The sequence below is a fragment of the Motacilla alba genome, chromosome 13, assembly GCF_015832195.1.
Source record: "Motacilla alba alba isolate MOTALB_02 chromosome 13, Motacilla_alba_V1.0_pri, whole genome shotgun sequence".
Lineage (NCBI taxonomy): Eukaryota > Metazoa > Chordata > Aves > Passeriformes > Motacillidae > Motacilla > Motacilla alba.
The window spans coordinates 4,716,466-4,742,391 of record NC_052028.1 but is presented as its reverse complement, the minus strand read 5'-3'; the positions used below and the strand labels follow the sequence as shown (position 1 = coordinate 4,742,391).

The window sequence follows — 25,926 nt, the reverse complement described above, 5'->3', positions numbered from 1 at the left end:
AGAAGGAAAGTCTGGTTTGTCCCTTGATCATCCCTGGTAAAAGTGTTTCTTACAGACAGCTTTAGGGCAGCAGCTGCTCCTACTCCATCCATGATACAGTAGGTACATTTTAGTGAGGAGATAGGATCAATTCTTTTGGGACCAAAATGATTTCTGCAAGAAACAGCAACCTGTGCTTACTCAGCCTGCACATGTGCCTGACGTGACTTCTCACTGGGGCTGCTGCATGACCTGACTGAACTCTGGAAGTACTGGCAAAACTTTCATCAGAAATATGCCAGCACAGACCCTTTTGGTTATTCTGTACTGCTTCAAAAGGCCCAGTGATTCATTTCAGTTTTAGAAGTGATGTGTTTGAACCAGAGTCATTTCTGTGTTTTGTTGGCAAGCTCTTCATTGTATCCAAAGCAGTGAAAAACTGGATTTTATCCATTCTCAGAATCAGTTGTACATCCCTGAACACAGCAACTTGTTCAAGTTCACTGACTATTACAGTCTTTTTGTTCCTAATAACTTATCCATTTGTCCAAGTACCTAAGCTTTCTTGCCTTTTTTTCTCCCTAGTAGATGCACCATAAATACTGTATTTGTGAGACATTTGACTCCAACCAGTCATTTATTTTACAGATCAAAGAAACAAATATGTTGTGATTCTTTTTTACTTCACAGTGTCAGCAGAGCATGAATAGATTAATATGTACAGAACTCAGAAATGTAAAGTTTAATTATTTACAAGCATTTTAGCTCATGTTAATTGGCAGCTGAGTGCAAACCCTTTGTTGCTGAGCCAAACAAGTCTTGACTCTACAAGAGCAGTGACTGCACTTATCATCCAAGGACAGAACTCGGTGCTTTTTACAGTGGAGTTGCTTTTGGTGACTGCTGTCACTTCTGTCACGGACTGGGAAGGAGAATGAGTCCTGAGGAAAAGCTGGGGAAGGTTTGCCTTGTGTAAGGGAGGGTGTAATAGGAACCCTTAAACTCTCGGTGTACCAGAAACCCCCACTGGCATATGGATGTACTGTATCATGTCACATACATCTGTCCTGGTTGGTGCTTGCTGCTCCCTGTAATCCCAGGAAAGCAGTCCCTGTCTGTGTGTCACACTGTCTGTCCCAGGCTTCCGTCCATCTCCACGGACCACTTGGACTCAGCTTGAAGCAGAACTTTGTATCCCTATAGCTGTCACTGTCACTGTTACCACAGTGACTTTTAGGGTTATGAAAGGCAAAGTGTGTCAGTATGCGATAGAAGTTAACCCATAATGTTTGTCAAGGAGGGAACAGTAGTTAAAGGTAGAAGGTAGAGGCATTGTAGCTGCTGGTAATTCGTTTACATCAGCAAACAAACAAACTTAAATGAAATCGGAATTTGCCCCTGAATGTCAGTGGGAAGCATACTGTGATGCTTTAATTATTTGAAGTTAGATAAAAGTATCAAGCTAATGTGAAGTGTAAATTACTGTCTCAGGATAAATAGATATTAAAGAGCTTATTCTTCTGTTGAATACATGAGAAATGAAAAGCACAGTGTATTGGTAGAAAAGGCGGTTTCTATTTCAGAAACACCTTTGGGACTGATGAACTGCCTAACTTCAATCTGAAATGAAGAATTTTCATTGAAAAAAGTGAAACGCAAAATTGTAGCTTCACTTGTCATGTATTATCTTGCCTGTGTCTGTTTTATTCTTTTTCTCAGAACTTGCCTTTTATTATCATTTTAATCACCTTGATGGGTGTTATTAGAATCACAAAATGTCAGGCCGGGGAAAGTGAGAATCTTGTCATTATTTTGTTTCAATGTCACCTTTGTCAATTCATGCTTAGCTACTATTTAAAATTTTGGTGCCAATTCTGTGATTAGATGCCAGGTGTGATGTGGCCAGTCTTTACAGGTGAGCAGTGCTTCAGAATTCCTGTTTGGAATTAGCTTCTTCATCGGGAATTATTCACCTTAATGATTTTTTTCCTTTGAATTTTTTTCTTAGACCTTAATATTCTGATAGATAAATAGTTTTGTATCACTAAATGACACAGGTAATTTGCCCTGGCAGTTTGGAACAATTTTCAGTGCATGATCACAGGCAGATATTGTTCAAACATCTCTAATACAAATTTAGAAGTTACTTTTCAAGACATTATTCTATTTTAGCTCTTCTAGCATTCCAAAACCTCTCCTGGAAACGATCATCACAGACAAGAGTTTGATATTCTCAGCATCTGCTTCAGAAAAAAGCTATTCCATCATTTGTATTTTATTTGGGATACATTTGAAATGAGATAAGTTTCGTAAATTATTCAGAAATGTAAAGGATTACTCAATAAAGTTTTGCATTCTCAGTTTCAGTGCATTAAAGATAAACTATTAAAAAAGAGGGCCCAGTTAACGCAGCACAAAGATGATGCATGAAATGTGACATCTCTTTAACATTGAGAGAAAACACTTCCCTCCATTGAGTGCTTTGCAGCTAATGCAAAATATTGACACAGCCCTATTATACCAAACAATAGACTGCTTTCAGAAAGATAATTTTATAGAAGGGGTAGTATCATGTGATCTTATTAATATTTATGAAATATGATAACAGAAAAAAGGGAATTGGGATAGCACTGCTATCTTTATAGACCCTATCCATTTCAGCTTCAAAATGTTTTTCATTTCACACATCAGACACTAATTAGCAAATATCTAATTAGTGTTAGAAGAGTAATCGCTCATGGGAGTTGTTGAGGCTTTGAGCTTTCATGCATGCAAAAATAGTGCCACTTTAGGTACATTTGTTGAGGTACAGTAACTTTAACTTTTATTTTTCTCTGAACTGTGTGAATTAAAAATAAAAAGCAAAATTCAGCTCCAATAATTGGGGGTGGGAAAATGAATGCATTCATAAAGAGTGAGGCAAGATCCAGAAAAATTAAAATTTAGGTATTTTCAAACCTCTGCAGATGCTGGTAAATTCACTACACCAGACAGAATATAATATTAATTTGATTTGTATTAATTTGATTTGATTCTACTTTCCATGTGAAAGACTATCTGTAGCGTTCCTCTTTACACAGAATGCAGCCAAGGAGGAAATAATCAAACTGCTATCAGAATTCTACTGTTTTTAAGTTTTATAGCTCAAGTGTATCATGGTGATAAGTTTCTTGTTATGGATATTAATTATTAAGTTATGTGGGTTTTATTTTGCATTTTCTTTTATGAGAGACATAAATTCTATATGAACAGAATCTACCTTAGTAGTTATTTTGTCACAGAGTGGATAAATACATCTTAGCTGGAAACAGAGTGTTCAGTACAGAGCATTGTGCTTCTGTCAGCATCAAAATTATGAATGTGAAGGAGGAAATAAAACCAACTATTTTTCACATCTGGTTTTAGCAACACTTCTAAGTTCACTCTGAAATAATACAAGCAGGAGCCTGATTTTGAAAGTAGACAGACTGTAGGAAATGTATGAAAATAATATTAATGATAAAATATTTAGATACTGTTTAAATATGCAACACAATATTGAAAAATGCTGGAGGACTGAAGAATTAGTCTTTTTTTATTCCACCAAATTTGATAGCACAACCCTTTTTTCTCAGCTTCCTGAAAATTAAATGTTTGTCCATGGAATCTGGGTGCATTCTAATTCCTATTCATAGATATTTTTCAATAACTTTTTACTATCAGTTTAATTTTAAAGATAATGTGTGTTCAAACTGTAGCTTTTAGATGGAGAAAAAGCAATTCATCTGTGATCTCCACTAAATTGATTTCCATTTCAGCAGAAATGGCTTGTCCTGAAGTTTCAACTGTCCTCAGCAGAATGTTTCCTCCTAATGATGCAATATTTGCACAGTATCAGATTGTCATACTCTCCAGAATCTGCTTCCTAAATATTAGAGAATTGGAGTAGTCTATTTTGTTGAAGGAGCCAAATGGAAAACAGATGTAAATAAGCAGCATAAAGGCTGGATGTACTTAATTTTTCTCCTGTTCAGGAAGCCAGATCTGCATGGGGTTAACACCTATATCCCAAATTTATTAATAAAGCCACCAGGTGGTCAACAAGAAGTGACTATCACTATCATGGGATCAAGTGTCAGCTTTTTAAAAATCTTACCCATCATATTGCTGAACAAAGTATTAATTGCCTAGACTCAATCCCAGTTGACTCTTAATTACAGGGTTTTTTTACCTTTTGTTGGTTTCTGTCTTAGCTTCTGAGTACAGCTAAAATTTTTAAATGTGAATAAAAATGAAGTGTGACAAACAGTGCTTAGATTACTGCGTAAGGACTTTATAGAAATGTTGGGGGGAGGAAAAAAAGTTTTGAAAGAGACCTCTGGAAAATGAAGGAGATGGTATTCCTGTGCATTGAATCTGTGAAAATGGAAAAATGAAGTGTGTTTTATGGAAGCTTCCATGCGTGGCTTAACAGCATTATTGGAAATGGACTGATTTACACTGGTATGGTCTGCTGATGTTCCTTGGAACTTAAGGGGGCATATCAGCACATTTTTTTCATCATCAGAATGCTGCTAAAATAGTTTGCCTAATGGCAGTTTTCTATCCATTGTGACTTTTCTAATTCCTGCCACTGTTTACAGTGGTGATGCTCAGCCCTGACACACAGAATCACAACGTGTTTCCCTGGGAAAGGTTACTGCCACCAGCCTCAGTTACAGATAAGAGCATTAAAGAAGAGGCAGGCAAATCACTTGGAGCAAATTTGAGAACACAACCTTCTTTTCCAAACCCCAGTCTGCTTCTCTGTTCACCTGTCCTCGCTACCTCACTCTCTGCACCAGAAATGAGAGTCTTACTAAAATATTAAAGCATATACTGCTGGGTTTAGGTAAAAAAAAAAAGTCTTACTTTAAAGGTTTTTTTCCTCATTTTAAGGTTGTAGTTGGTCAAGAATTACTGTAAAACAGAATACATAATGCTTTTAGCATATTGATTTTTTAAAATACATATTTAGTTTAAATATATATGATGCTGGAAAAATTCAACATGGGAAAGTTTTCTTCTGTTGAATAGTAATTGTTTTGTTTGGTTGTAGGGTTTATTTTTATGTTTCTTTAAGGGTGGGAAGAGTATTTTATTTTCTTTCTTCCTCACATTTGTCAGGACAAGAACTTTGTTGTGTAACTTTTTTTTTTGGAGAGTGTGTGTGTTTAAATTCCACTGAGACGTGAAGGAAGAAGCAGCTGGTAGCAGGAATGCTGCAGGACTCTGGCTTTCTTCTTTCCACAAAGACTGAGCTAATCATCTCTCTGTCAATTTGAGTGTCTTAATTTATAACTCAGCACCTGTAGGCTTTATTCCTGCTCCCCTTCCAAGGAACTGACATGTCAAGGAAAATACAAAAGCGATCCCTCCATGGGTAACAGGGATACTGAGGCACTGCTGTTACCCTCTCTTCAAAGGATCTCTGGAAATGCCTTCAAGGGATCCACTCTTTTGTGCCATCTTTTACTTTGTGTCAGTCCATAGCAAGGGGATGTTATTCCATTCATTCATTTTAAACCCTTTTTTTTTTTTTTTTCAGTGTGAGGTGTGCTCCTTTTATCCAGACTTATTGGTCTGTATGGACTTTACGTAGCAGAATAAGAAGCAAAATGAAAATAGTGAAAATTCTGGAATTGTTGTACTGGGCAAAACAAAAATAATGATAAAGAATACCTTCATTAGTAATGTTTTTCAGTATTTGTAAGATTTCTGTTAAGTCACCCAGATGGAATCAGGCTTGTAAACATCAATTTATGGAATATTTGCAGGTGTTTAACATCTGTCTCGAGCAGGTGATAGTACTTCCACACAGCCTAATTAGCAAGGTCAAAAATCAAAGATGTATTTATAAAGCAACAGTGACCAGATCGTAAATATGAATCATAAGCAGATTCTTGATATTCCATGATGATTTACTGCTTGTGAAAAAAATCTCATTTTATTTAATGTTTCTCCTGTTGTAAAGATATACTAAAAAATAATGTTTGTGCTTGATGTAGTGACAAAGTTAAGACAGTTAAAGCAAAACCATTCCTTTGGGGTCTTTATTTGTTGTATTTCTTACATTTAGATTATGTTAACCTTGTGAGTTTAACCTTTCTCTGTTACAAGAAATTGCCCTGTGGAAGCATTTCCATAAATTTCAAAACCTTTGTGTAAGTCACTTCAGGGCATGGCTTCACCAGAGAAAGAAACTTCATCATTCCTAACTCAACTTTTTGGGTTTGATTCTTGAAAAAGTTGGTTTTGAATAATCTGAATGTACTTTGACTTTTTGTACTCTATGTATGTTAAAGGAAAAAAAAAAAAGCTTCAAAGTAAAACATTTTGTCTTCCAGAACTCATGGAGGTGTCATTAAGGTTATTCAGCTTGTAGAAATTATGTGTTGCAATGTTATGTCTTAGAAAAAAAAAAAAAGAAAAAAAAGAAAAAAAAAGGACATATTCCAAATGAGGCAAAAACTGGATCTTTTGATCCAACCCAAATGCTTCTCTGAAAAAGAGCTAAAACTGAGTTGGGGGTCATGAAATAACAGGTGTCTACTTATTGAAGGTGATAAACTTGATAAGGAAACTGGAGCAGATGAATGTTGTCACTAGGGAAGCCTGTTTGCCCTTTTCAAAAGCACAGATTTTAAGTCTGGAACCAATTGCAGAAATGCCTTGGCTTGCCATGATATGTAGATCACAACTAGAGCAGGTAAATGCAATTTGTATCAGCATAAAAATCAGAGAGTGAGATTTTAAGTACCCTTAAATGAATTAGATTTGTCTCATAATATTCCTGTTAAGCAGGTAAATATCACTGATCTTCATTATTTAGAGATCAGGTGGCATTAGCAAACACACATTACATTTCAGCACTGGAGTTTCCAGCTCGGCAGTTTGAATGTAAGGATTGTTTTGAAGTCAGTTGTGAGGAGTTCTCAATCTCCCATGTAATTAAATCTCTTTATTTTCTATTTCCTTTTCTGTAAAGTAGGAACAGTAATGCTATGTGCAATACAGAAATTTACAGAGCAGTTTTTGCTGCTTTTGAAATCCCAAATGAATATAGAGAAAAGTGTGGGACTGTTCTGAGGAGAAATTCTCCCTCTGTAAAACTTCTTCTGCCTATAACCTATAATATTTATTGTTATAATAAATATCATAACAATAGAATATTTATCATATTATAAATATAATATAATTCATTACACTATAATAAATTACAATATATTCATCTAATATAAATTAACATAACCATATTATAAATATAACATATAAATTATCTATTATAATTTATATTACAATATAATATAAATATTATATTTATATAATATTTTATTAAAATATATATCTGTATATATATATATAAACTGAAAGTCATGAAACCACCAATGACTGAAGTAATGAAAGCACCAAAAGGGGTTTGCTGGGGACTCAATCCCAAAGCTTTCTAAGACTGTACCTGTGCCAGCAGCACCAGCTTTAGTTAATCTGGAGTTATTTCAGTTCCTTCTACAGTCAATACAGAACCACAATTAAAGTATAAACAGAGTATGACAGTATACTCAGCATACAAAGAGTTGTATTTAAGAAGAAAATGCAGAACAAAATGCAGAACATGCAGAACAAAATAAAAAAAATCCTTGGTTCATATTTATCTGTAGGATTATTGGATTTGCAGGAATTTATTTGAGTTTTAGGAGACCACCTTATTTATTTCTCTTGTGCAAATGAACGCTTTTAATGTACAGCCTCAAATAAAGCTCCCTTATTCCAGACTAAAATGTGATGACAGTGTATTGGTTTGGTTATCCATGGGTGTGTTTACTTGCTTGATCTGAAGTACAAGCAGGTGGTACCATCTTCTTACAACAATTTTACTTCCCTTTCAATGAACGTGGCTCATTTGAAGTTTGTGAAAGGCATATCCTTGTGGAATTCATAGGATTTCATGTTGTGATGCAGCAAGGAGACTTGCTAGAAATTGCCTGTTTCAGGCTGATGATGCAAAAGTAGACATCTGTTAAATTAACATCTATCTAACATTTTTGCCTTTCAGTCAAATGCATTCAAAAAATTTAAATGTTTTTTAGCTGTCAAAACAATCTGTCACAAGATATTTATTTTTTTGTATAATGGATTACTTAAGGAAAGCAGCATATGGGTGAGTGAGCTGCACCTATGCTGCAGCTTCCCCAGCTCTGCACTACCTGTGAGCTGCTGGAAGATGCACAGGTTTAAATGATTCATTTTTAAATTTGAAATTAAAAAAAAGCAGAACTTTATACATCCTAATCTGTTGGATCACTTTATAATTTATGTTTCAGATAAAAAATAAAACCAATTTTGGTAAAGAAACCTTAGAAAATGTTGCCCTGCCTTTTTGTCTTAGAGCAGTCCTTAGGATGGTAAGTACATCCTGCAATAAATCACAGTGGGAACAAGCCCGCATTCACCTACAGGTTTGTTTCTTTCCTTAATTTAAGCTATTCATTACCTCTTATGTAGAGGAGGATATAATAACACATTAGCAATTACAATTATGCATAATTTTAATAAAAACCTGTAATAACAAGTCCCAGTAATGACCAGAACCAAAAAGCCTTTAATGCAATATATAGCTCTGCATTGTAGAGGGCCCTCATTCATCAAACTCCGGCTTGTGTGTCTTGGTGACATTCTGGGGCTTCTTTTATGTGCCACTTTCAGTAACGTAGCCATGTGCCCTGCCCTACCCTGCAAGAATAGCACTGAGATTTTTCCAGATTAAATTCACAATGAAATCCTGGCCTCATTGAAACCAATGGGCCTGCTACCTCCAAGTCAGTGAAACCTAGACTGACTGCTTGCATCAGTGTTTTCTGGTAGATAGGCACACTAGAAGTCCAATGTTAAAGCTGTTTAAGTTATTTCTTTCAGAATTTATTTGTATACATTTCTTCTACCCAGGTTTTGATTTGTGTATGCTGAAAAAATTGTGATTTGTTTTGCTTTTTTCAGTCCCACGGCACATAAAATCTGTGTGAATGTGAGATATTTTGCTCTGGGAATAGTCAGCAGCTTTGCAGAGAGGTAAGATTGGAAGTTCTGAGGATGTGATGCACTTCACCCCTAGGGAGATGAGAAATGTGTCAGCCACACCACTACAGCCCTTCAGGGAGCATCCTGCATTGTTCATTCATGGCTTAGTTTGGATTTAGGTTGAAGGCAGGAAGAGTGTTGTGTAAATGTAAGCACACAGTTTGTGTGATTGGGAGCGGGGCTGGCCCAGCTCATCCCCAGTGGGCACAGCTGTGAGGAGCAGGTGACAGCACTGACAGCAATGAGCCATGGAGTGCCCAGGGGCACTGAAACCACCAAAGGGAGCAGAGGGCACACAGGGGCACTGCATCAACATGAGGGGTAAAAGATTGGGCTAAAGAACGAGACTGGCAGATGTTTGAAGCCTTCTAAAGTGACATGATGTGTGCTGTATGGGCAGATGCCTGCAGCCCTCTGATGAGGTAAGGTGTTACTCTGAATGGGTTGAAGCCTTCTGATATTATATGATGGTATCTGTGTGTTGTGGACATCTCAACTGTGACATATACGGTGATATATATTCAAGTACTGCAAGAAGTCCCTGTATGTCATTAGTTATTAACAAAAAACTGTCCCTTCCCCCAGAAGGAGCTCTGTGGGCTCTGGTGTCACTGTGGTGTTTTCAGAGAGGCAGCATTTGAACGTGGAGAACATATGGGGGCATAGACTATGGAAATCATTCACTTAAATGTCACTTCTGTCTTAGATTTGTCATCTAATTTTAATATGTTGAATGCCATGAATATGTTTGATTGTAGTTTGCTTTACAGTGAGTTGTATTTTTTTACTACTGACTGCGGCCACAATATGCCAATGTTAATTATAATTATGGGGGATTTTTAAAAGCTAGTTATTTTATTTTTTGTTTGACAAATATGCTGTGTGTCTTAAAGGTGCAGAAGCTGTTTTAGGGGTTTTGGGGGATTTTAGAAACAAGTTTAGTCTAGTAAAGACTTCATTATAGTAAGATAAATGGGTTCTAGTAACAGAGAAAAATTCACGTTTTAAAGACAACATTGTAAGTTATTGTACATTGCTAGAGCCCTGTGGACTTCAGTGGAGCTTGCAGCATTTTAGGGTTTTGGCATGTGGGAATAAAAAACCCCATCCAGCCAGCTGGGCATCTCCAGGTAGCAGTACCCTCTGTTCTCTCACACCTGCTCAGTTTCCTCCTTTCCTCTCCCTCCTCCTGCCCCAGCTCTGTAGCAGGACACAGGCAGGCTGTCCTGGCCAGACCTGATGGAACAGGCAATTCCAGGCTTGTGGCAGAGCCCTTCTGGCTGTAGTGACCTGATCTCTACTCATTTGAAGGAGTTAGTGAGGCTTTTAGGCATTTCAGAGCTTTGAGATTCACAGAAGTTTGTGTGTACCCAGCTGAGTGAGTATTTCAAGGAAGGACTGATGGAGAAGCAGATTTGCTCAGGGAGAATGTCAGAATACCAATGTTAGTTTATGTATATTTCTATAGCCACTGGTCTAGAAACTAGAACTTTGCTTTTCCTCTTTATTGTTGCTATTCTGTGTTTAGGAGTCATGAGATACTTTGAATATAATAATACTTTCAAGTGTTGATAGTTCTAGTCAGACTGACTGTGACAATCTGAAGCATGAGCCTTGGCTTTTCTGGGCAGAGGTAGATTGGCAACAATCTTTAGCAGAGGTGACAATAATCATTACAGCCTCAGGGCTGTACTGCAAGTCCACTGCAGGAGCAGGAAGTGCAGGTATGAACAGCTGGGGTTCTACCTACACCGCTTCATGAAATGAAACCTGTGCTTTTGTTTGATATGCTAATAACAGTCCCTTTTGTTTGTTAGAGAAATCCTTAGTTTGCTGCAGCTTCTGTCTGGTCTGACACACCGTAAGCTAATCAATGGCAAGTTGATCCTAAATACACCACGGTGCCAGTCAGTCCCCTCAGAGTGAAGGGTCACCCAGGCTCCAGCTCCCCCTGCTCCCCTGGGCTGCTGCTGCCATCCTGGTTTTCTCTCACCCTCCCCTCACAAGCCTCACTCTGTGCCTTCTCTGCCCATTCCTCCCTCCTCTGCAGGGCTACACCCTGGCCAAAGACAGAGTGGGGTTTTCTAAAAACCCCTCTGGGAAATGGGTGGTGTGGGGGTTTTCCCAGTGTGAAGTTGAGACCGTGACATCCCCACCTGGCAGGCCAGGGTTGGTGGGGGTTTGAGGGTTTGTGCTGGCCCAGTAAAAGCCACGCAGGCAGCAGAGCCTGAGAACCTCCAGTGTTACGGGGTGTGGACAATGTACCTCCAGGCTTAGGCACAAAAAATCTGAAGAGTAAGAAAAAGGTTTTTAAGTGCTTTTGCCTTAAAATGTGTTCTTAGCTTTCCCTTTATCTCTCTTCTTTTTTCTTTTTCTTAAATGAATACTGTTCTGAAGAAGCAGATTTTGGGAGCATTGTGCTGGGAACAAAAGGATTCTTTCAAAGACTTGTTGCTCAATCTTGTTTACAGGATTTTTCTTTTCCTGAAGCCTTCTAAAGTCTTCTCAATTATTCTCTTCCCTAATATATTCATATTTGCTGGAATAAAACTTGCTCTATTTTGAGGAGGACTGCACCAAATGCAGTTCTTCCCAGTGTTTTCTGGGTTAGCTGAGAACTGGCAAGGAATTGTTCCCAGATCTCCCTGTGCCCTCCCATTCTCACCTGCTGCTTTCTCTCTCCTTCCTCTGGGTCAGGGCTGCTGCAGCCCCTTCCTTGGCCAGCTCTGCTGGAGCTGCTGCTCCTTTCCCCTTGACCCCAGCTCTGCCCTTCCTGACAGCCAAGCCAGCCACTCTCAGTGAAGCCTGAGTGCTCGAGGTTGACTCTAAACTTGGGCTTGAGAGCATATTTTCCTTCCAGCATTTCCTGTTCTAGCGTAATTTCCATGTGTTGTGACTTCTGAGGTGCCCTGCCTTTGCTGCCAGGTGTGTCACACACACCTCACACCTGGGGGGGTGAGGAACAATTGCACTTGTCCATGTGGCATTAATAATAATTATGATCGTAATCATCTTTGGGAATACATTAATGTTGTTTCCTTACATATGCATTAGGTTAACACTTAGCTAAATAATCATAATTAGCAACTTGAAAATTTTGTGCAAGCATTAGTTATTAAACCCTTAAATGAGTCCTGTGAGGTATCATTACCACCATTATATAAACTGAAAAAATTGACCACATCAAAGATAATTGTCTTTCCCAAGACCCAGCAATGAATCTCAAACTGAGATGTGATTTGATCTCCAAGGCTCTTTTTCAGCCATGGATTTTGCGTGCTTTAAAACACTGACTCCTAGGAGTTCAACGTAACTTGTCAGAACAATAAAAAAATATTGTTTACATTCTATTTTCTAGACATCATAGAAGAAATAAATTGTCAGTACTAGCCCTGTGTTTTTTTGGGGGGATCCCTACTGCAAATAAAAAAATATTTTGGGGGGATTTAGGATGGCTTCAGTATAACTCTATTAGTAGTTGTAACCTTAGGTGTTGTTTTCTACTTTGAAATAGAATTACTGAAGCAAGATATTACCTGAAAAATGACAAGCTCTGTTAGAATGCTGTTGAAAGTTAACCCAAATGGCACAGAAATGTCATACATAGCTGATTATAATCATGCTTCTGTGTAGATGTTATTTTTGTATATTGCTCTGGTCTGTTTATAACCATTAAGAAGGGAATTATGCACAGTAATGTGTCTAGATTCCAAGGAAGTTATTTGGCCTGTACATTATGATTTTTATTTGTTGCTTGGCTGCAGGACAGCATATGGAGTCATTATCCACTTAATAACTGAAATAGATGCAACCTCCCTTCCCCCTGGTGAGCGTGGGGCTGGGAGGAGGCAGCATCTGTCACCTGTGCAGACAGACTGAGAGGGGCAGGGTCACTCAGGGCTCTCATCTCTGCCTTTCCAAGAAGAGTTCTTTGCTTCTGGGTTTTTCTGTTGGTTTTTTTAGGTTTGGTTTTGTTGGGTTTTTTTCTTACCTGGAATATCAATTTGCTAGGAAGGTGTAGGCACTGCTGTGGGAATGTCTCTCTGCACTGGTACAGAGCTCACTCCCTCCTGCCCTTTGTGGCCCAGCAGTGTGTGCCAGGGACAGTGGGGCACGTTTGAGATCTGGGAAATTTGTGTGCCAAAGTGTGAAAGATGCAGCTGGGGAGATGAGTTTGATGTACTTTGAGACCACAGAGGAACTGGTTAAGATTCCAAGTTAAGAGTTAAGATTCCAAGCAACTGATTTGCTTTCAGGCTGAAACAGTCACATCTTGAATGTGGTCTTTCTAGCCAGAGCAAAAATATTTCCATGTTTGCATATTGTTCTTTGGAATGTGTACTGATTCTGCATGTCCCTGTCTCCCTCTGTTGTTCAATTTCCTACTCTTTTTTTGTGTCCTTTTTAATGGCTTTTTTGGTCTTCCTGAACTGTAACCAAGTTGCTAATGGGACAAGTAAATTTTAATAAGGTTTTATTTTTTATTTGATCATAACTTAAAGTGTTCAGCTCAGGCTCATGTAAAAGATGGCTTGTTTTTTTTTTTGGTTTTGGTTGTTGTTTGGTTGGGGTTTTTTTGTTGTTTTGGGGGGTTTTTTTGTTTGTTTTTTTTTTCAGTCAGCAGCAGTGTAGCTAAAAACTCCCTGGAATCCTGTGTTTAAAATTGTTAATCTAAAGTGAAAACTATAGTCCTTAATTGTTCACATTACTAGCAGCCATCAGCTGTGCTCATTTCGGGTTTTATGCATGAGCTAAGCTCATAGTTTTTACCTGGGTCTGTGAGAAAATAAAAGATCTGTTTCTCCAGGCACCTACAGCATCAGCCTTGTCATGCTGATGACTGTGGCGAGACAGACTTGCCATTAGTGCTGGCCCTTTGGCATCTCCTTTTGATCGGTGAGCCCAGCCGGGCTGCTCAGGTATTCACTGCACATCGCGGCCGCAACCGCTTTCCGAAGGATCTCTGCTCTGCTCTGGCTGGAGCTGTGTCTGTGCTCAGCCGCTGTCAGTTCTGGTTTGTATCACACGCCGCTCCTCTCTGCTGTCCCTCCGCAGGGCCGGCCGGCAGGTGCTGCCCGCAGCGCTCGGCGGCAGCGGCGGCTCCCGGCAGCGCCCCGGGGCGTTCGCGGGCTCTGCCGCGCCTCTCCCCCGGCCCAGGACGGCCATCCCCTCCGCTTCCCCGGAGGAGCCGTGTGCCGGACTCCGGGCCGGGGATCCCGCCAAGCAGGTGCCGTCCCGAGCGCCCGCGCATCCCCCCGGGATGGCCCCCCTGGGCACCGCCCGCTCCCCAAGGGCCCTTTGGCCGCCGGACGGTGCCGGCAGGAGATGGAGCGAGGCAGGAGATGGAGCGAGGCAGGAATGGAGCGAGGCAGGGCGGGCAGCGGGAGCGGCTCCGCTCCGGCCGAGGCTCAGCCCTCGGGGCTCAGGCTCCTCGAGCAACTGGGGCCGAGCTTCAGGGGAAAAGGGAAGAAGCAATAACGATCCTTCCCTTTCCCCACAAAACCAACACCTGAAAGTGTTCGGCTTGGGCTCATGTAAAAGGTGGGGTATTTTTTTTGCCCAAAAGGTGGTTTGTTGTTGCCCAACCAACAAAAAAAACCTCCTCGATTGGAAGGTGTGCGCCTGCCCACGGAAGGGGGATTGAAATCAGATGATCTTTAAGGTCCCTTCCAACCCAAACCACTCTGTGATTATATAAAAAAAAATCCCGCAGTCAGAGCTAAACTTAGAATTTGTCTTCTCGCTTTTCTCCCCGGGCAGGAGGAGAGGGAGCATTGGGTGCCTGTGTGCCGCCACCGGTGTGTGGAGAGAGGCTCGGGCTGCCAAGAGCCCACCCTTAAGCGAGTGCTGCATTAGGGACAAACGTCCCGGAGTGAAACCCCGAGTGTCCCATCCCTCGGCGTGGGTGCCACCTGTCCGGCTGAGTGTTAAACTCCGTCTCAGTGGGTTCGAGGCGATGCACTATGTTTGCAGCAGAATAGCTCGAGCAGTGGCATCCTCCTTATTTGCTGTTTCAGTAAATATCTCACCTCATAACAAAACTTGTAACTGTGTTACAGGGTCAGTGAGTGTGCAGCTCTGGTTTGGCAGGCTCAGCCTCCCCGCTGACCCTTCTGGCAGAGGTGTGTCACTGGGGTACCTCTGAGCAGTCATCTCGGTAAGAAGAGCTTTCTCAGAGTGTGACACAGCGGAGTGCTCGAGTGTTTGGCTAATTCTGTGAGCTGCTTTGAGACCTTCAGACAAAGCTCTAGAGGTGGCACTGCGGGTCCCTGCCCTACAGCTGTGCGCCTGGGCAGGGGCTGAGGGGAGGCAGGGGCTGCCTGCAGCCTCCTGATGGACACACCTGGGCAGCGGGGAAGGGCCGGGGTTCCCTGCCCAGGTGTCCCTGCAGTGGAGGTGATTGCGGTCTCTGGGTCAGCTGAGGGAGCTCAGCTAATGGGCCACAGGTGTGGGCACTCGGCAGCTCTCCACCCTGGAACCTGGGCTGCCCCAGAGCTGCTCTGTGCAGCCCAAACGCCTCAGGGTCACCATCGCAGCCAGAGTTACACGAGGGTGGTATGAGACTCCAGAATTGCAAGGTTGTCTGCTGTTTTTCCATAGATGTCATTTCAATGCTGTAAGTAAAAGAAATGCTCCTGTCTTTTGTGTTGAGTGGGTTATCCGGGATTAAAAGTTTCCTCCTGATATCTTTATGGTAAACATTTGTTTTATCTTGTGGAGCCTAAGCATCAGCAGGTGTTGAAAGTATTTAAATGGCATCCTTTCATTGTTCTTAAAGGACCTCTTGATAAGCATAAAGAAGTATTTCCATTCTGGTGAATACCAGAACATGCGTTGGAACTATTTAGGTCTTGGATCAGGCATCACTTATGATGTTACAATGGGTTTAGCTAATTCTTAACACACTGAGAAGTGTTTTGAAAATGAAATTCACAGTACTATGTGCTTCTTCACACATTTTGTTTCTTTGTCATGAACGTGTATTGGTTGATGACAATTAATAGTCTGTGAATTTGGCTGACAGCAAACCTGTTAGTTGAAACAAAAACTAGGTGCTATGGTAGAGATAAGGGCAACAGAATGCTGATATTATGCTTTATGATTTATGCTTTGTCTGGCTTCACTCATATCCTTTATGCTAAAAACCCCCAAAACAGCAGCTGCGTGGTATTGCTTTACATTATTACAGTTACTTTGAAACCTTAATCAGCAGAAAAATCTACAATGAATAAGGTTATATAAAATTTCATCAGGGATCCAAGCATTTCTCCATTGAGTTCAACAAGCACAGTTTAAATGGAGAGAAATAAAAAAAACAAAAGCAAACAGGAGGTTCAAGGAAAGAGGAAATGGAGGTTATTAGACAAATTCAACAATATCAGATTGCCTGTCTGCTTTATTGTTTGGGTTTGTTGTGTGTTTGGGACTGTTGTTGTGGTTATTTTTTGTTGTTTTTTTTTTTTTTTTTAAATAAAATTGTACCCCTTAATTGTTGTGCTTTTGGTGTTCATTAAGATGACCTCTTTCATGGGAAGTGGATGTGGTGACTCTGTCATGTTGTATAGTGTAGTTAATATCTATTCCTGGCAGCTTCCAGAGGGATTTTTTTTTAGGTATTCCGAACCTGAAATTGTCCCATTTTATCCCAGATTTCATAAGTTAGGATGAGGTAATTGTAAAGGAGCGTTGGCTGTTAAGCAAAGTTTTGAATTGCGTCCGTGACCGTCACAGGAGAGAGCACGTCAAAAATGACAATGCCTGTAATAAACTGGCTGGGTGAAAAATAGGAAAAGTAAAAATAGTTCTCTCTCCTTTTTGTGTTAATTACTTTTTCACTTTGTCAGAAACTGTTTGTGGGAAAGCTTTTGCTTTAATGAGTCTGTCTTCATGAAGTTGAAGAACATTTCAAATAACAGCCAGATAGTTCACCCATGCTCTTAGTCAGCTGTATGAATGATGTGGCACAGTCTCAATTGAGTTTCCATGGAATCAAAATCTGTATATTCTTAAGAAAAAAAAATCTAGGGGGAAAAAAGAATGTTATTATTAAATTGGGATCATTCTTAAATATAGTATATTACTTATTACTGATAATTTTGAGAATGAATATATCTAAAAAGCCATATCTTGCTATTTATAATCTGATCTGATTGCATTTCAGAACTGTGAAACAGTTATTGTAAAACCAGACCTAAAATGTGCATTTAAATATTTTTTTACATTTTAATCATCTGTAATGTAATGTCATACTCACTTTTTATAGCATTTTTAATATGCATATGCTTTTTTGAACACTTCTTTCATTTTTTAACAATTTACTTAAAATACTATATCTTAAAGTTCTCAAGGGTAAATCCTGTCAGGCTCTTGCTGTTCTCCACATTCTAATCAGCACTTCACATTTACCAATTTTATTTCCTTTGGCTTCAGTGTGCCCTTTCTTAGGGGTATGACAGGGATAAAGGCAGGAACAGCTTTTGTGGTTCATACCATGGGTTTGCCAAACCCAGTATCCTGTGTCTGATGAGAGCTGAGGAAATGCCAAATTAAGGGTGCTTTTTATGCTGTGTCAACCTTTGTTGGCAGAATTTTCGTCCATGTGCTGTACCAAACCAAATGGAGTAAATCAAACTTTCCTGAACCTGCCTCCTCTTCTTCTTATTAACTCATTGGCTTGAGTCGTAGTCTAGATGCAGCATGGAAGTGTTTAATAAAAGAAGCTCTTGTCTCCTGTGGTGAGTAGGTTTTGGTTTGAGAAAAGTGGAATTTTAGGTGTTCTGTAATGGTACACAAGTCCTCTTGATAATCACATGAAACAACTGGAAGCAGTTAATGAATTGTCAGGTGTTAATAATAAGGTGTAGACCTAATCCTGTGAGACCTCTGTGCTATAAATATAGTGGAAAAGTGGAGTTCTGGTACAAAAATTGTGGATCAAGACACAAGTAAACAGGAGCAAGTTTGAAAAATGTAAGACCTTTGTTGCTGTTTTTCACTTCCTCTGTGGTGTCCTGTATTAGAGAGCCATTTTTCTGTTTTCGTATTGTAACTTTACTCTCAAAAAAATCAAAAATCAAAAGTTATTCATTAATAAAGTATTCATTCTGAAAATAAAAAGTTATTCCTTGCCTCCATTTTTGGTCACCTCTTGCATCCATCTTTTGGCATCCTTGGCTCATGGCACAGATAAAACTTGGCTCCAGTAGGGCAGCAGATCTTTGGATCCTGACATAATAGGAAACAATTTTAAAAGGTTTATAGATTTGGTTCTGTGCTTCCACATTTTCAAGGAAATGTGCTTGTGTCAAGATCAGCTCACAAAAAAAGGAGAGTTTTTTGATTACCCTGGTTGTTAGGCAATGACAGCAGTGGCCTTCTAATTTATTGACATCCTTCTGCTTTTTGCCATCTGTATCATAGGTGTAGCAAAGCAGTGTCTACAGAGGCTGGAATTGAATTCACAGCAGAAATAATCTCAGAATAGAAGTCGGCCTGAATATAGGTCAAGTTAGTGCACAGGAAACCAACACATCTTCAAAGCTGTGGCTCAGAGAGTGCTCAAGGGTACACTTAAGGTATGAATGTTGCATATTAATTCAGGGGACCGGGCAGTAAAACTAGGCTTTGTTCAGTTTCTAAGTGTGTTGCTCTGTACTCTGACATAAATTGTGCACTTGGTGAAGCTGTGCGCTCTGTTGTCTCAGCGTAGATTTGTATTTCATGTAGAGAACTTAAATTACCTAGTTGTGAAGAACATGCTTTAGGAGCCTCACAGTGCCCTCCTGGAAGCCAGCCTTTGTCTTTGCAGGCAGAACGTGCCTACAGAGCATGGAGGAGCTCTCAGCCTGTGGCAGGAAGAAATTAGGCACACCTGAACCTTGTAGGTAAATTATTCTTTCCATCCCTAATGCTAATTGAGGCACAGGAGGTTCACCTGAACTGGCTGCTGTTTAGGCACAGATGAAAGCAATCGGTTTACTGCTGGTTTAAAGAATGTAAATCTGCTGTGGGAGATACTTCAGGAATTGTTTGAGGTACTGAGGATTCTTGAAAGGCCTCAGCATGTGACTATAATTGGAGAAAAATTCTAAAGGGAAATGATGAAGCAGACAACAAGTTGGTGCCACAGAAGTCTGACTCTTGAAATGTCATTTTAATGTGTATTCCTCTATGGTTTTATAAATAAATACAAGGGTGGGGTGGAATTACATGTCCTTTGAAAATTTTGTACCCAAATAGTCAAGAACATACTGATTATCTCCTATTTTAGTACATTAGCAGAATTTATAGAAGTACTGATTTCCATTCATTCATGAAATGATTGGTTGCAAAACATACTAATACTTATTTTTATGGAATAGAGAAAACCAGAAATTAACTATGTAAATAATAACTTAGGTATTAGTTATTATCACTAACTGAGTTGACAATGATAGGAATCAAAGATTATTTTCAGTAGCCATTAAGAAATCTGCATGAGTCATTACAAGCTGCTTTTGCTGGGTTGTTTTTTTTTTTGTTTTGTTTTGTTTGTTTCCTTTTCAGAACTTGGCTATCCCTTCTATCATGTAACACAGGCAGTTGTAGATCAATTTGTTCAGCCATGCATATAGTGAGTAAGGTTGTACTGTTTGGACCAAATGGAGGTCATAAACAGTTTTAATTTATAATGATGTTATCACATGTATTCAGTTATGCTCAAAAAGCAGAGTTTAAGTGGTTTTATTATTCATAGCAGCAATAGCATCACAGTTTTTCTTCACCCTGCCAGGATGTTGTAGCTTAGGCTTGTGCAAGGTCTTTATTTTATGCTTCTAACCACTAAAATTATGTCTGATCCTGATGCTTCTTTTACCACACCAGCTGCATTTCTCATTGTAAATTGGGTGCTGGGAAGTTAAGTTTAGGCAATTTAAGACACAAGGGATTTTCTTGTATGCTCTGCCTTCCTTCTAGCCCTTGTGCTCCTCCTGTATTCCCTCTGAGCAGTGAACAGATCCATTCTAGGGAATGGAGGCTGGGGAGAGATGAAGGGCCACACCGTGCCCGTATAATTTTATAGTGCTTGTGGTGTTAGAGATCCAAAGGTATTATTGAAACAGGGTTTTGGGAGAAGAAGGTGCTAGGTTTTATTAAACCAACAGATGTAACTGAAAAAAAAAAAAAAAAAATAGGTGCTCTCAGATACAGTCTGTCTTCAGGTCTGAAACAGAAGAAACAAAACCAAAAGGCTGGAAAAATTAATGTTGTGCCACCCGAATAGATAACTGGCAAAGAAAGTTTTTGCTAGATGCAAAATACAGAAGGATATTGCTAAGAGAATTGCTAAGAGAAAGTGGTCATTGGCCCTTCTGCATAACCAGAGCCTTTCCCTCCACTCCAAAGGACTTGCAATGAGTGTTTCTGGCCAGGAGTCCCTGTGATAGGTGTGGCTGCTTTCCCAGTCATTTGCCACTTTCTCTCCCCGTCCTGTGCTGTGTGATGCCCCATGTGAGGCCCTGTGTTTTCCTGAGAGAGGCTTGCAGGGCCTGGGGCTGGATTCAGCACCACTGAAATACAGCAGAGCCGTGAATGTTCTACAATTGTTCTGCTCCTCCAGAAGTCTGAGGTCACTGAGGGTGTGTTTGCATGTGGACTAAAACACACAGGAGAACTATCCAGATTTCTAGCAGAGTAGACAAGTATGGTACCAAGAGGTTTTCTGTGATTAAACTTAAACCTGGCTTCCTCAGGTAAGATTGAGGGGAAAGCTCTGGTTTAGTTATTTTCCCTGTAATGGTGAAAGTGTAAGAAAAGGTCTGGAAATCAGCTATTTATATCTCTGCACAAAATGGCATTGCTAGTACATTTCTGTGTGTAGTTATTTTGTAATGTTCACTGGTGTGGTGCTGGTCTGCTCCTGCAGTACTGCTTGAGGAAGCTTAAGTGGAAGCACATTTAACAGCAGTAAAATAGAGTTTTCTCACTCATGTTCATCAAAGCCTTGCCTGTCTTATGGAAATGTGGCTGATTTATAGAGTAACTTCCATAGGAGAATGACTTGCCTTGCTCACTGGAGCTATAAGGAGTCAAGCAGTTCAGTGTCCAAATGCTTTTAGTTCGAACACAAGGTCAGTTCTTATAGAAAACAATTTATTTTCTTCAATGTGTAAGCTCATGCTTGGTTTTAGCGACACAGTCTTATGCCTTTCATGAAAACAAACAAGCTGCATATATGTTTTCAAGTATTTTATTGACCTTGGATGCAAATGCAGCCATTTGATTCCATTGTGAATTTGTAGATTGGCCTGTGAGAATGAATAAATACTTCTAGAAGTACGTATGCATGTGTTTGTATTTCCTCAAAGTTGTTGTCATGGATATAATCTAGTACATTGTAAGAGATGTGGAAACTTCTTATCAAGACTTGCATGAGAAAAACAATTTACAAGTAAGGGTGAGAAAATACAAAATGAATGGGAAACAGGGAAGATCTCTCCCCTAATTGTTCCTGTTACTCATTTTAAGTGTAGGCAGAGGAGCTTCTTACAGCACTTGGGACTTATTTTTGCTTGTTTTCTTTTCAAAAGGTAGTGAGGCAGTTCCTTTAGAGTATTTACTAATAATACTCTGGGAAAAAAATGCAATAACTGAACTCATGCATCTCTGTTTCTCCCTCATCTTTCTGTCCCCTTGAAATTTCAGATGGTGTCAATTTCCATAAAACAGGAGGCCTTTAAAATGGTGTAAGGAATCCATTGGACTCCTTACAGCAGCAGAGCATGAAGGAATTCTTGATCCATCACACAAACTGCTCCTGTGTTGGGTCAGCTGGTGGTGCATTGATACACATTCAGAGAGATTTAAAAGCCCATTGTTCTCATTAATATTTTTGTCCTTATGGTAACTTTAAGTTCACATGATGAAAGCTGCTTAAGAAGGTTAGTGAGAGTCTGATTTTAATGGATTCGTATTTCAGTCAGTGGATTCCCAGTCTCCAGGGGACAAAAAAATAACAAGTGAAACGCTGAAGCAATCACAAATTTGTCAGTAGGTTAGGGTTTGCAAGTTTAAAGATTTGTTTTGCAAGTGTTGCTATACACATATGAAAACTGGATTCCATCTGTCCAGAGCTTACTGTGATGGTTTTTGGTGAGATTCTGGAGGCAAACATTCATAGAAAAACATCAATTCTTACAAGTTTTGTGGTATAATAATGATATGGAATTACCTAGGGTTGGAACTGACCCTTGATTCCCAGATAATCATTTGTGAATTCATCTTTATAACCTCCTCTCTGGAACTGGAAAACCCTTACAAAAGAGGATACTAAGTTATTTAAAGCTGTTGAAATATTCCTTTAGGCTACCTGAGTACCTTCAGCCCCAGATGCCAGAATGTAGCACTGTGTGGCTTGCATGAGCGCTCACCTGCACAGTCCAGAGCTAGATCCAGATTTTTTACATTCTTTCCTTTTCCCTAATGCAGTTGACGTGGTAGGATCCAATAGCCCAAATAGAGTGCTGCAGCAAAGAAAATATATCTTTTTTAAGGTTTCTTCCTATTTCATGTTGGCTCCATGTACATCCTAGTGTGGTTGTGGGCTTGTGTCAGTTCTGCAGACAAGGACTTTGTGTGCTTGCTGACCAACTGCCAGTTGGCATAAAGCCTGTTTGCCTTGACCATGTAAAGGTAAATGGTATGAACAAAGCAAATCACAGAAGCTGCCCTAATGTTACGTGTTGTAGCTAGGAAGAAAACCTCCAACCAACCAAAGACCCAAACAATCCACACACATCCCACCCCCATCTTGCATGAAAATGAGCCCTACTTGTATTAGGACTAAATGTGTGGATCTCTTCTAATGGAAATTCAAAATTAAATTTGTAACTTGGGCTTAAACTTGTTACTGATTTCTAAAAAAAACATTGGAAATATGAACATATGTCTGATGCATTCCTTTAAAAATGTTACTCCTGAGTCAAGTTTCTTCTTCTTCTACCACTTTAGAGCAACTTCATCTAGAAATTCCAGGATTAATAAACTTAAGTGTCTGTAATAGCTTTTTTAAAAACAGATTTATCAGCGCTAATATGTTTTGTTGCTATGATAACTCAGTTATCAACATTAAACATTTGTTCAGTTCATTTGTTTATCAGTGGCAGTTTGTTAGTAGTTATAAGTAGAATTCCATCTGCCAGTTAAACTATATTGTAAATTAATGGAGGAATTAGCAGCTCCTGGTTTTTTGGGGGTGGGGGGAGGTGTCTCTCCTAATGAATATATGGACTTAATTGCACATAAATGCATCTCCAGAAGATGGTTGGGGGGCATCTCAGGTACGCTGCACACAAGTGTGCCAGTCAGGCGCAAACAGGCACACTGTGATTATCTCAGTTTTCAAACCTGGAAGAGACAAGAATGTGTTGCTAAATGAGAGAGGCAGTATGTCATGCTCACTGAGATAAAAACAGAAGCTGCCAGACACTTTGGCTTTATTCTGTGAATTCTTTGCTTCGAAAACTCTCCTCTTTTCTTCCGGCTTATTCTGCCTCGCATTCTCATTCTCCCTCCTTCCCTCGCTGCTGTCGCGATCCCTCTCTCATTGTTCTCTCCCTCTTCCCCGTCTTTGATGCACATACGTTGTCACATTTCATTGACTCTCCCCTCTTCTCTGTTCTTACACTCACGCCTAGTGGTGCTTCAGCCAGAGCTCGCAGCCTCTCCGCCGAGTTTTAGTCATGTGTGAAGCTCAGTTTGATCGAGCGCTCCTTTTCTGCCTTTTCACTCTCGCGAAAGATTAAAAGGTGGCGTCACATCGCTCCCCGGCTTTTTCCCGCAGGAGGGACTTAAAAGGGACAACAAAAACTAATCACTTTCAATAAGCGTTTTCTTGCGAAAAAGGGACTTGGCTGTGCAATTCGAGGCCGGTGCTAAGGATTGGGAAGGCTGGAGGATGCTTCATACTGCTAACAAGGGAAGGAAGCCTTCAACTGAGGCAGGTAAGAAGTGTCTGAATCCGAATGTTTTATGGAGTGCTCGGTCGGAGCGGCGGATTTCAGCCTTCTGTAACTGAGGCAGGCAACTGCAGCAAGAGGCAGCATCGGTGTGGTATCAGATTCCTTTTGTTTAAGATGTAAAGTCTGTTCTATAAATTGAATTAGGGATGGGGTTCTGAGGGCACTGCATTCACAATGACTGCTTGTTTTTTCCCCCCTTTTCTCTGTGTATAAAAATAAATTAGAGAGCCAGCTTTTGTGAAAGCTGGACTTTGCTTAAGGTTAAATTCAGTGCTGAAATCTCAGTGTAAGAAAAGCTTTAGAGTCTTAGAACCCTCAGGGAGCTTGCATTCTGCAATTTGATTGCAACAGCTCAATTAAAAAAATTATTTACTTATTTACTATTTATTGTGTAAGGTAAAATCTAGCATTGAGTTTAGGTCTAGGTGAATATGGTTTGTTTGCCTGGCGTTTTGTCGGATGAAAAGCTATACCCTTTTAGATGTACTGTAAAACCTATTTCGTGTTTATGTTTTGTAAATTGAGATTAAGTAGCATCCTGAATGAAATACGTGACTAAAACTCATAAAATGCATCTGTGTTTAGTAAAGCAATCACCAAATTAGAATAATGGATTTATGTCAGTTGTCAAATGGAGTTAACTCTGAAAGTGCTGTCCACAAGTGCACTTGGATTACAATAAAGGGCTTTCTGTTTAACAGTTATTGAGAGGAGCTAATTTATCAGGCAAAGCCCATGAACTTAAGTCTTGTGATAATATAAAATTCTATAGCCTAAAGGGTTTGTGGTTTTGGGAAACGTGCCCTTTTATTCTCTATAAAAATACATTAAGGTTTTATAGGGATTCAAAAGGCAAAAATAATTTTAGTAAGTGCTTTTTATTCACAGCTGGCATATTTAACTATTGGGACGCCTGTTTCTGTTCATCACTGGCTTTAGTGCCTTTTTTTCTCTCCCTGCATTTTACAGTTGCTATCTGTATCAGCAAACTGACTCAAAATAGGAGGAAGGGATTCTGAGCAGCAGTGATATTCTGAATTTCATTGTCTCACTGAAGAGTGAGCAAGCAGTCAAGGAGAGTTAGACCATTATTAGGGCTCGGAAAGGAAGCAAATACTGTTGTAGTGATCAGAGTTATTTGCAAAGTGGAGCACTTGCTGGCTGGCTCTGAGCAGAGCTGGGAAAAGCTAACTTGGTAAGCTGTCATATAAACATCGTTGGCTGGGCAGAATGTCGTGGTGCAGACCTACGGATGAGCACCCTGCAGAGTGAAATGAGTCTGTTTACTTGAGAACTTTGGTCCTGATGCAAGTTCCCCCCCAGGCTGGGTGCTGCCTGCAGCCCCCCGAATGCGCAGTGCCCGTGCCTCGCCGCCCCAGCCGGGCTGGCTGCGTGTGCCGGGCTGCCTGGACCAGGCACCGCTGCCCAGAGGGACCGAGCCCCAGGGAAGCAGTCTCCCTGGGTGAAGGGGACTTCAAGCCCTGCTCCTTCCTTCAGTGGCAGTCAGTCATGCACTTTCATCCTCATACAAAGGGAAAGATTTTTTTTTTTCCCCCCCTGAAGGCTCAAAATCAGAACTTGCAAATGTTTCACTGTTTTGCTGTGCATATTTTTACTTTTTAACTATGATTTTGTTGAACTTGTTTATTTTTTGGCTTTGGAATTGCCACTCCAGCTCTGTTTCACCTTTCAAAATGTTTCTATATATTCTTCCGAGTTCTTTTTATGCTTCAGTTCTGTTTAGGCACATGTTGGGTCAAACTGAAATTAGGAGTAACTTCTCTGACAAAAATGGATGTCCTGGATGTAATGTGGTACTTTAAATGGTATTTTGTGACTTAAATAAAGTATA

At 40.0% G+C, this 25,926-nt stretch overlaps 1 protein-coding gene across 19 annotated transcripts in view; it reads left to right on the top strand.

Annotated features, from left to right (window-relative positions):
* The window catches only part of TENM2 (teneurin transmembrane protein 2), a 1,086,458-nt gene that overhangs the window by 728,249 nt on the left and 332,283 nt on the right, over window positions 1-25,926 (top strand). For 2 of the 19 annotated variants that reach the window (XM_038149774.1, XM_038149772.1), the window contains exon 1: window positions 13,721-24,056. The exons of the other annotated variants lie outside the window; for them this stretch is intronic. In XM_038149774.1, coding sequence (XP_038005702.1) covers window positions 24,011-24,056 — 46 coding nt within the window. In that variant the 5' untranslated portion in view covers window positions 13,721-24,010. Of the gene's footprint in view, window positions 1-13,720; window positions 24,057-25,926 lie in introns of those variants that run through there. 19 annotated transcript variants of the gene reach the window in all.